The sequence below is a fragment of the Syngnathus acus genome, chromosome 12 (genome assembly GCF_901709675.1).
Source record: "Syngnathus acus chromosome 12, fSynAcu1.2, whole genome shotgun sequence".
Classification (NCBI taxonomy): Eukaryota; Metazoa; Chordata; class Actinopteri; order Syngnathiformes; family Syngnathidae; genus Syngnathus; species Syngnathus acus.
The window spans coordinates 4,403,826-4,415,893 of NC_051097.1; the positions used below are offsets into that span (position 1 = coordinate 4,403,826).

Here is a 12,068-nt window from a genome sequence, read left to right on the forward strand (position 1 = left end):
CAGTGGGTCTTTTAAAGGACTCTTTTGTCATTTTTGACATGGTAGAGGTCTAACAGCTGGAGTTCAAGCTTCTTAAAAATTAATTGTTTCAATGCTGTTTTTCAGCATCAAATGCTACTGTCTCATTTAAAAGTGCTAATTGTATTTATAAAATTAATTAACTAAAAAAAAGATGAATTGTTCTTTATGAGGAAGTTTTGACAAAAATAATTTTATTCCTTTAACACACTGTCAAACATTAATTAAAACTATTGCTAAAAAGATGAGCTCTAGTATTGTTCATCTATTTACATTAAATTGTTTATGATTATACCTCTACAAACAATATTTATTTACACTATCAAAAGTATGACAACAAAAATGAGAAATATGTGACAATGTAATATAAGGAGAATATTTTTACTGAAAGGCAGAATGACAAAAAACAGAGATCCACTGACTTCACATCTAAAGGAAATGTTGAAACTTGTTTTTTTTTTTTTTTTAAAAGTTCACCGTAGGCGACACTGTAACCATCTGTCACCATCTGCCTTACACGCTCGCACACTTATCAAACACAATACCTGCACATTTGTTTATACACACACTTGTCTTGGACGGCACACTTGTTCTCGGTGGGAGGGAATGGGGCTCTGTGCTATTGTCATGCTTTAATGGGGGCGAAGCGTGACAAGCGTGTGGGCTGATTGGCGCCACACTCCATCCATTCATGTCCATTCAGAGGGACTCCTTGGCCATGACCTCTCCTCAGTCTACTTTAACCAGGTGTGTGTGTGTGTGTTGTGCACTAATAGCTGCTCATAATCTCCCTATGGAGCGAAAAGATAGATCCCTAAAATCCTGCATCAATACAGGAGATAAGCAAAGACCAGTGTTTTTTTTTTTTTTTTTGGTAAACTGCTCACTGTTAGTTCTACTTACTGCATTTGATGGTTTATTTCATTGTTTTTGTTTCTTTATATGTCACCTGCATGGCTGCATAGCCTGTTGCCTGCTCTGGAGAAAAAAAAAAATGCGTAAGAAGCACTATCGTTCTTTGTGTTTTATTCACGGCACTTTCATTTGATCTGGTTTTAATATGTGCAGCTTTCTATATTCTTATGTTTAGTCTCTTCAACAACGATGAATGTGATGGTATTTTTCCCCTTTTGTCTCTTTGCCATGTCTTTTAAATGGTAGCTCTGGCAAGTTTACGAAACTTACAGCATTTTGCTGTTAAGCATATTGTGTACGTGTTATCTACAGCAGCATTTGAAAATCACATTACAGTATTGTTAGTAAGTGTTTTATGGGTGGTTCTCAGAAAGAGTGGTTCTGTATAAAAAAAAAAATGCTGTGTATTTTGTTTTTATTATTTTTTACAAATAGCGTGCAGCCCTTGCATTATCTATGTAAGGAAACATAATGTGTTTTGTTAAAACCACAAGCCTTTATTTATTGTTTTGATTCATCAAGTTTCGTGAAAGTTGGACTTGACGGATTATATATTTCGGAAACTGACTTAATTAATTCATCAATCCATTTGGTCAGTGTGTATGACATAAACATAACGTTCAGTATAAATACCTGATGAAAACTCATCAATTTAACATAGTTGGGCTGTTTGTGGTAAACTACTGTAAATCCACTGCCGTATTGTTTTTCTTGATTCAAGTTCTTGCGTGGCAATGAAATGCTCGCGCCAGTCTGCTTTATTATCCAAGATATTTACAGTCTTTTATTTATTCTGATTTTGCCAGTCTTCATCTCCAAAGTAACACAAGATATCTATTCTCCTTTCTGTTTTCTGTTACATTACTTATTTCTCCTACAACAAATTGTACTCTGTGGTTTGTTTTTATTACTTCTTTATTTCATCATATGCTGAAGATGACCTAATCATATTTTAATCAAGAAATATACAATATTCTCAAACATCCCGGAACCTGACTTTTTTGCACCTTGCTTTGTACTTTGTATCCCCCCCATACCCAATCAACTGATTTTATTTCAATGTTTTATAATTTGCTTGCTTCCATTCTTTTCTTTTGCGGTTGTTTTGTAATTGAGTGTATAATATTCTTCCCTGCTACTTGATAGCTTCTCTCCCCCCGCCCTTCTATGTTCTCTGTGTGTATGTACTATACAGTTAAACATTCTAACGTCTTCCTTCACTCTTTACTATTTTTCTCCTTTTCTTCCTTTCACAAGCTGCGGTAGCCAGCACAGCCAGCACCAACGTTTCTGCTAGCGCTACAACTGCTGGGCCCAAGGGGGCCCCTGGGGTTCTTTCTCAGAGGGCCCCTGGCTCCCCCAGCCCAGGTCCTGCTTCTCATAGCTTCCCTTCAGTCAATGAAGGTACCGACTGAACCGATGAGTTCAGCTTCAAGGGAATCTTACCGCCCTGCTGTTCTTTATTCACCCACTTATCCTCGGAGATCCTCTTCTTCCTCTCCTATATTACCTGCTCCATTCTGTTCCTTTTCTGATGTCTGTATTCACCCTCATATGTAGTTTTCTTTTTGAAATTATAATGTCATGATTGGTTTCATTTGGATTTTTCTGTCTTTGTGTTATTAGTTTGTGACATCCCCAGAATCAGTTTCCAATCCTCTACTACTGTTCATGTTTTTGTTTCTCATGCCTTAGTCTTGACTTTTACCTTGCTCTTCCCGCTTTTCTCGAGTGTCCATGTAGGTCATTTCCCCCCTTGTCTTTAGCACTGTTTGGGTCTCCAGCGCTGTATGTCTACCTATTTGTCTGTTATACGTGTGTTCAATTCACTTTCAGTTCACTCAGATGAACAGCGATGGAAAGACGTGACTAATAAATAGTTCAAATATTTGTAGGCTACTGTTTTCAAATTCCCTTCGTTGTGGAACTTGCAAACCAAAATTATTCATCTGAGAGTGCATTGACCATTGTCCCCGTTGACCGGGGTTTTGTCTTTTGTTTTGTCTAGGTGTTCATGTGCAGTGTTACTGTTGTCCTGTGATATTTCTCTTTCTGTCTTTTGCATGTGTTGATCCTTTCTGCTTCTTTTTTTTGCTCAGTTTGCATGCTTGTTGTTTTTTTAATCAGACACCGCCAGCAGAAGTAATTGCAGACTCACTTAGCAATCCAGGCTGTTGCGTATTATATCCTTTTCCTTGAGCAGTGCTTCATTGACATGGGCAAAATACGACTCGGCCAACTAAATGAACGTGCTCCGTTCATCGGCATCTAAGTGTTTTAATTCTATCAAGTAATCTTTAGTTTTTCAATTTGCAGTAGTACTCTGCCTCCCAAACATGAGATGTTTTGTTGGCACTTCAACCACAGTACGCTGCAACACTTAGGCAGGCGCCTTGCTTCGAAGTGGCATGTTACGCAATGGCCAGGTCAATCACCTGACCTGCATTGGATTGAGCATGCATTTCACTTGCGGTAGAGGCCTGGCAGAGTATCACCACGGATGAAATCCAGCATCTGGTGATGTCTGTGCGTTCCAGACTTCTGGCTGTAATTGAATGGCAATTGATTTGCAACAAGCTTTAAAACGTGAAAATGTGTTTTATGATTTTTAATAATCTTCCATTACTTTAGGTCCATGAAAAAGTGAGAAGCATATTTACAAATTGTTTTCTACAACATTCTTCTGATTTGGATGTTTATACCTTCAAAGGTGTGATGAAAGTTGAGAAGCATCTTGTTCATTTAATTCCAAATCTTTTGTGGTGGTGCTCAGAGCCAAAAAAAACATTAATTGATGTAACTTTAAGCTGGTCATTTTCTTTATTATAGCATTTGTGAATGATACTATAGCTATATTGTGGATTCCCACTATTTGAGGAGATAGGGTCCGGATATATTTGCAAATATTTGACACCTGTTATAATTGAATTAGGGGAAAAAAACATTCAAAATGCTTGTATAAGCAGGGATGTATTGCCAGTCAGCGTTTTCCACAAGAAAATGCGAGTTGTTGCTAGGGGGCATTATTTAAAAAAAATAGCATTTCAGTCTAAAGTGATTTTACTGGAATAGTTTTTTTGTTAACAGGTAAGTTATTTTCACATGGAGACACATGCAAATCTCAACCTTTCTTGAGATTTCCATTTTCATTAATTTTCTCGTATGGTCTTTGTTTCATAGTTGGTACGAGCAAATGTTGTAAAAATTTGAAAAAAAAAAATACATTTTCAATCAAAATGTATTTTTTTGTTTTAAGTATTCGGTAAGTCTAACATCTGTCTTGTCTGATAATAGAGCGATGTAAAAAATCGGACAATATATGAACAAAGTTTTGTTCATTTGATGCTGTTTTTTTTTTTTTTCCTAACATTTGCCAGTAAAAATTCCATGAAATTACCTTGTATGTATATGCAGGCTGGAGCCAGCTGGCAGCTATGCACTGTGTCATGCTCCCTGATCTCTTGGGCTTGGATAAGTTTAGACCTCCACTACTAGAGATGCTGGCAAGGAGATGGCAAGACCGCTGTCTAGAGGTGAAACACAAAGTTTTGAACAAAAGTACAAAAAACGTTTCTAATATGGATATTGCATAACATATCGAGTTGGAATCTTGGTTAGTTACTTGTTTTTGCTGTATTTAATTACCCTTAATGATCAATAAATAGTTACCACGTTTTTTTTACGTTAGTTTAGTTTAAAAAGTGAGTTTTTTAACACAAGGCTCCACTTTAAAAACTTTGCAAAAACGTAAAGGTGCCTCAATTTTGAAAGTGAAATGTCTATACTTTTTCGTAGGTGCGTGAAGCAGCCCAAGCTTTACTGCTAGCCGAGTTGAGAAGGATCGGCCAATCGGGACGTAAGGACACCATTGATTTGTGGGCTCCTTACCTGCCTCAATATGTGGACACAGTCAGCTCCCGTAAGTACTCAGACATTATATGGCATTCATGATGATGATAAAAATATCTGTTTTTCGGTGTCCCCAAACTGGCTTTACATAACATTAAAAAATATTTATAACAATATATGATTCAAATGAACAATGCAACTTCAATTTTATTGATTGTTTTCTATTTTTTTATGATTGGTTTAACTTTTAATAGCGCCTACTACTTTAACTATAACAGTCTTTTTGCCGCACTTTTCACTATCCAGCTGTTTCTTTCTCTCAGGTTCCCCTTGCACTCTTCCCCTCTGTCTATAGTTAGACCTTATGATGGGAAGAAAGGTGGATCTCCACCTTCTTTTACTAGAAGCAGCCTTCTAAAATACCATGCCTGCATGTGTATCTGTTTCCTGGAGTTGCCTTGTAGTTGTGGAGGATGCTGGGGGGGGTTCTCAGGGGAACAGTTGCCATGGAAATGGGTACCGGTCAGTGTTGTGTTACCACAGAAGTACTGCAGGCGGGGGAGGTAGAGAAGTGATGGAGGGGTGACCCCAGGGGAAGAGGGAGGACAGATGGGGGAGGGAACACAGAGAGCAAGATAGAGTGAGGTTATAGGGTCACTGAATTTGATCTATGCACAGCACAAGAAGACAGACAAAAAATAAGGTGGGTTCTTCTGGTCCTGCAAATCTGGGTTTACGTGAGAAAGTCAATTAATTATTATACAGTGCAGGCAGCTGTTAATTTAAGCTCCCGATATTTTGTTTCTCAACACTTTTTGATCGACCCTCGCATGAAACATGCTGGTCAATATTAACATTTATATAGATCAGTCGACTTTGTTGAATATCATCCGAAATAGGTTTCTTTAGGATGATCACTCTGGTTATTGTATAGCAGGACTTTAATAATAAGTAGTTGCAGGTCTCTGACATTGTTGGCACATCTAATTGATAATCTGTAGTACACAAGTCTTTCTTATAGTTGGTCTCCAGGCCTCCACATACAGTGACCTCCACTCAACCCTTAGCTTTCCGTGCCTCCTCCATCTTTGCAGTGCATGGCTGATGTTTGAAGCAAAACACCTGCACTCAGCTTTTAGGATTGAGGAATGGTGGTCAATGTCAACTTGCTAGCCAGACACGCTATAAAGAAATATAATAAAATTGCATGTAAAGGCTAAATCTTGGAGGTGGATGGATTCTGGCACTGCAGGCAAATATGACGGTAGCCCAAGAGAGGTGGAGCAGGGGGATGGAGTTAACCTCAAGTAACCACCAATAATCCCACTCACTTCATTAAGTGAAATCACCAGCATTATTCACACCTACACGCTCATGCACACATGCAATTTGGCCCTCAGAACTGTGTGTGTGCCATCTGTTTCTTTGATCACTGAATAGTAATCACCACGCCCTTTCCGTTAGAATATTTCACATTGTTTTTTTTTGTTGTTTTTTTTCTCACCTGCTGAGCTTGGCTTTTGCCCATATGTCCTCCTTTTGTGTGTTCATATAAAATCGGGCAGTCTTAGGAAACTATTATAAGTAAAAAATAGAGTATCAGTGAGTCCAGATCATGAAATGGCTATACATCATAATAGAGTGGAATTGATCAACTATAAATTTACAGAAAGGAAGTGCGTTTTGAATAGAGGAAGCGAGAGCAACAGACACAATAGAGTAGGAGGAAAAAGGTCCAGGAGGTTAACAAGGCATGCTGGGAGCTATGTGTCATGGCTGACATGACAAGCTTGACCTTGGAGCAAGCCAGAATACCTTCTTCTCCCTCTCCCCTCCCATCCATCCTAACCCCCTCCCACCTTCAATCCTCCGTTGTACCAAGCACCCCCTTCTTCTTTCTCCCGCAGCGGGTTTCAACTCTTTCATTCTCCGGTAGCTGACTTATAGATCATAGGCCCGCTTGGATGCGTTTTGTAGCGATGTGAAAGTCATGGTGTGGAAGTCCCAGTGGCAAGTGGTTCTGTATATCAGATGAATTAAATTCTCTTGCTGAAGAAACAAGCTAAATACATTTTACTAGACCTCCAATAAGTGCCAATTTCAAATTCATCATAACATTGCTTACCCAAGGACTATCTACTACAGCCAAGATTTTATAGATTGACTTAGATACACATTTTAAAAACCATATATCATTTTCCTGCCATTTCACAATTATGTGACACTTTGATGGTTCTTCTTTCGGCTGCTCTCGTTTGGGGTCGCCACAGCAGATCAATCGTTCCCATCTCACTCTGTCCTCTGGTTAATCACATGAAATCCCAATAAAATAAAAAACTAAATAAAGTAATACAATTAAAAATACAATTAAAAATCAAATAATTTATAATAAACTAAAGTATAAAACATAAAACAATAAATTACTATAACATAAAATGTGAAAAAAATATATAAATTAAAACCCGATAATAAAATGAACTAAAGTCAAATATAACAACATTTTATATTATATAAAGCTGCAAAATCAGCCAGCACAAGATTATTGAATCACATTGCACATGCTAAATTTATCAGTTTGCTTGCAACACACAAAAAATGCGTGGTTAGTAGATCAGCTTTTACTTCATTTGTGCTCCTAAAATGTGCAACATGATTTCCCTGGCATTGTTCAGGGTTCTGGTGTGCCTGCCATGCACCATGTGTTTCCTGTCCGGTCCATCTAATTGAATTCAGCAAGTGTTCTATCAATGCAAAAGCATTCCTCTGCCTTCATATCCATCACAGCGAAACAATTGCGTTTTAATTAAGTCCAATTACATTTTTATCACTGAAATGTATGCACCACGGGTTGTGTATCAGCTTCGTGTCAGTTTGTAGACATGTTTGTGATACAAAGCTTTGCAAAGTGGTAATGGAAAATAGCCAACAGTGCGCGTCAGCAGGTTAATCGGAGTACGAAGCCAAATGTTAACTTGGATGAATCACTGTAATTAAAAAAAAAAAGGTGTAATTTTTTCTAATAATGCTTTTAATGTGATCACATGGAGATGACGAGGCATTGTCTCTTCAGCTCTAATTGACTGTGTTGCTTTCTTTTGGGTGCGATAACGCTTTTGTGGTGTATTTTTTTAACTATTCATACTTATGCTTATCTCATTTTTCTCAAATTAACAAATAGGAATGATGATTAGTTTCTTGCATGAGTGCCTGTTTGGATTTCATTAATGAATCTATTTAACCATAGATTAGCCTAGCATCAGTTCAATTACCTTTTGTCACTCCATTCATTAGGGAATAATCATTCATTAGCCTGGCTAATGAAAAGCACTGTTAATTGGCAATGGAGCGATAAGGGTTTAATGAAGGCACTAAGTGTAGCACGTGTGTTTGTACCGGTGTGTGTTTCTATTAATTCTCTTGATAACGAGAAGGTCCAATAAACCTTTATTAGCTACTTAACCAGGACAATAAGGATCAATGTGAAACCTGTTGTGATGAGTATACTAACGGCCACGCAAATTGTGAAAATTCAGACCTATGCATTTTAATTAGGTGTGGCTCTATCTTCTAGCCGGCACATCCACTGAACCCTCAACTCCAGCCCCACCTCCTCCTGAAGCTCAACCACTTGAGGTCAAGGCTCCCGAGGAGGAAATGGATACGACGGATGATGACATCACTGCAGGTACGAAATCCTATTTAACATTAACACAAAGTACTGTACCTCACAATGCCTTTTTGGGGAACGCTTTTGTTTGATTCCCTATAAAAAATCTGGTTCGAAAAGTATAACAGTATAATTTCATTTTAACATATCTTTACAAAACTTCACGCATTGTTTAGGCCATATAACATTTCTTTAACAGTTTTTATTTTTGTCTGTCTTATCTGCTAACTATTTTAAAGCAGCCTGCTTACATTGACAGTAAACATTTTCTGTATACTTAATGCTCGTCATATTATAGTTTTTTTGGGGGGGTGGATGTAATTTTTTTTGTATTATACAAAATAAAATGTGTGTGGTCGTTACATTATTGGTTAAACATACATTTTTCTACAGCCCAAATTTAAAACAGGAACATCTTAGACTGTCAAGCATCCATTCTGCCACCAGACAATCAATTGCACATTATTCACTTACAAATATAGACACGTCTAAATTTATCACTTTACACAAATTCAAGTTCTCTTATAACGCGTAAATTTTTCTTACGACACTCATAGCCACATTCATCCAGCCTTATTAACTTATTTAAAAAATGGTTTGACACCTTTACCCTCCCAGCTTCCTTCCTTTCTACTTCTCTTCCCATCCTTCTACCAGACCAATCAATATTACATACACAGCTAACAATTTGTCATTTCACACTGGTCATTTTTATTTTTTTTCCCTCTATTGACAGCAGTATTTTTCATTTTCTGTGCAGCATTAAATCTTTAAAATTGTTCAAACACCAAGCATGGCTAAGTCTTCTGTTGAGGAAAACTCTGCAAACTTTCGTCTTGTCTTTCCAAAATCATACTGTCCCAACATGTAATATTTGTTTTCATTGAACACTGAATTCACCATTGTGTGGAACTGCTTGCAAGGAGAGAAAGGCAATCATGCAAATAAAATGTATTATTATTATTATTATTATTATATACTACAAGATGCTTGTAGAAAAGGAAATTAAAGGTGAAAAACGTGTTAAAAAGACAAGGAAAGGGAAAATCCTACTTGAGAGCAACAGAAACTAGAAAAAAGAGAAGTCACTAGGAAGAGAAGACAAGCATGGGAAAGAATGGTGTTGACAGCGACAGAATTACTTGGCTTTGGGCTGTTACCACGGCACCTGAGTCTACTCTTCTATCCCCCAGAAACACACACACACTTGTCTTGTCATTGTGCTATCGTCGTTCCCCAACAGTAGCAAGTGATGTACCGTATTTTCCGCCCTAAAAGGCGCACCGGGTTATAAGGCGCACCTTCAATGAACGGCCCATTTTAAAACTTTGTCCATATATAAGGCGCACCGGCTTATAAGGCGCATAAAATAGAAGCTATACTGCATCAAACTGAGGTTGACTAGGGTTGCGGTATGCATCCACTAGCCAATAACCAACGAGCCCTCTGTAAACAATCGCGTTTCTCAAACGATCTCCTATAAAATGATCAGAACTGACTAAAGTTCGATCTAACGCATTGGTACTACTTACCTATGTTTCCCTTCCATATCGATCCGTAGATTTACTCGAAACATTAACAGAGCAGCCTATTTTGACATGAAATAGCCTGGTACGTATAGCAGCTATCGCAATAGCATTAGCCATCCGCAAAGTCTCACGAGCCTCAGCGAAGTGTAAACAATCGCGTTTCTCAAACGATCTCCTATAAAATGATCGGAACTGACTAAAGTTCGATCCAACGCATTGGTACTACTTACCTATGTTTCCCTTCCATATCGATCCGTAGATTTACTCGAAACATTAACAGAGCAGCCTATTTTGGCATGAAATAGCCTGGTACGTATAGCAGCTATCGCAATAGCATTAGCCATCCGCAAAGTCTCACGAGCCTCACCTCGCAATCTCCCATGAGCCTCAGCAAAGTGTAAACAATCGCGTTTCTCAAACGATCTCCTATAAAATGATCGGAACTGACTAAAGTTCGATCTAACGCATTGGTACTACTTACCTATGTTTCCCTTCCATATCGATCCGTAGATTTACTCGAAACATTAACAGAGCAGCCTATTTTGACATGAAATAGCCTGGTACGTATAGCAGCTATCGCAATAGCATTAGCCATCCGCAAAGTCTCACGAGCCTCACCTCGCAATCTCCCATGAGCCTCAGCAAAGTGTAAACAATCGCGTTTCTCAAACGATCTCCTATAAAATGATCGGAACTGACTAAAGTTCGATCCAACGCATTGGTACTACTTACCTATGTTTCCCTTCCATATCGATCCGTAGATTTACTCGAAACATTAACAGAGCAGCCTATTTTGACATGAAATAGCCTGGTACGTATAGCAGCTATCGCAATAGCATTAGCCATCCGCAAAGTCTCACGAGCCTCACCTCGCAATCTCCCATGAGCCTCAGCAAAGTGTAAACAATCGCGTTTCTCAAACGATCTCCTATAAAATGATCGGAACTGACTAAAGTTCGATCTAACGCATTGGTACTACTTACCTATGTTTCCCTTCCATATCGATCCGTAGATTTACTCGAAACATTAACAGAGCAGCCTATTTTGACAGGAAATAGCCTCGCGGGTACAACAGCTATTCGGTGACGCCCCCTGACTACAGTTGCCGTAATGCTGGGAAGCGATGCGACCTTGTAATTTATTAGTCGTACTAAAACGTACTGAAACATTTTGGCAGAGCACTGTGTACAACCAGTATGGATCAACAAATTCATCAGTTGATCCATATATAAGGCGCACTGGCCTATAAGGCGCACTGTCGGCTTTTGAGAAAATTTTAGGTTTTTAGGTGCGCCTTTTAGGGCGGAAAATACGGTAATTAGAATCAGTGGCATTGCTGCGGGCTTTCGCACTGCATGTGAAGTGCCTTTTATTAGTATTAACTTTTTTCTGACGGGAACCATCAACATACATTAAAAATGTATGTGCATATTAGGAATTGGATCTAAATGGTCGTGCATCCTGACGGAAAGTAAGGCATCTAAACACCAAAACATATTTTGAGTCATTCAAAGTGACGTGGTTAAAAGCGGCTGAATTGCGTGTGAACCTGTGTTCTGCATTTAGCCACTCGTGTATTTATATTATACCAATTGATTTCTGTTTTGTATTTTGAATGATTTCAAGTATAATGTCGATTTTCATAATGCAACAAAATGATTTAAACCATAATATCAGTAGTTACTTCACACTAAAGTAAATGCAGCCACCACAAACTGAGGGCATCATGTCTCCGTTTCTGTTGATGGGTGTTACCTCAAGGAGGTCAAAGGTCTGTCTCCCTTACACAACACCTCATCACCCCATGTCTGACACCCAAGAACATCATCAATATATTAACAAATATTTGAAAATCTATTGATATTTCCATTCGATTATAATTATATTCACTTTTTTTTAGGTGGCATTCTGTTTACAAGGTAACAATTCTACACCAATCCAAACAAAAAACAAAGTGAAAAGGAAAAAATTGGCCTTTCTTTTCTCAACTCATCCTTTTTGTTTTCCAGCTTCCACCTTTCACCCCCCTCGAGAGAGGGTTTGCGACAGCACAGATAGAGGTCAAAGGTGAAAAGTCAGGCTGACCCTCA

At 38.3% G+C, this 12,068-nt stretch overlaps 2 protein-coding genes across 3 annotated transcripts in view; one reads left to right on the forward strand and one right to left on the reverse strand.

Annotated features, from left to right (window-relative positions):
* Positions 1–12,068, reverse strand: part of LOC119131662 (lymphocyte antigen 75-like) — a 1,013,224-nt gene that overhangs the window by 830,857 nt on the left and 170,299 nt on the right. The gene's annotated exons all lie outside the window — the stretch shown is intronic.
* Positions 1–12,068, forward strand: part of LOC119131695 (WD repeat-containing protein 7) — a 43,112-nt gene that overhangs the window by 13,062 nt on the left and 17,982 nt on the right. Inside the window, exons 20-23 of one of the 2 annotated variants that reach the window (XM_037266331.1) lie at positions 2,191–2,337; positions 4,348–4,466; positions 4,729–4,852; positions 8,354–8,467. In XM_037266331.1, the coding sequence (XP_037122226.1) occupies positions 2,191–2,337; positions 4,348–4,466; positions 4,729–4,852; positions 8,354–8,467 (504 nt within the window). The remainder of the gene's footprint in view (positions 1–2,190; positions 2,338–4,347; positions 4,467–4,728; positions 4,853–8,353; positions 8,468–12,068) is intronic. The other variant, XM_037266332.1, reaches the window with a different exon arrangement.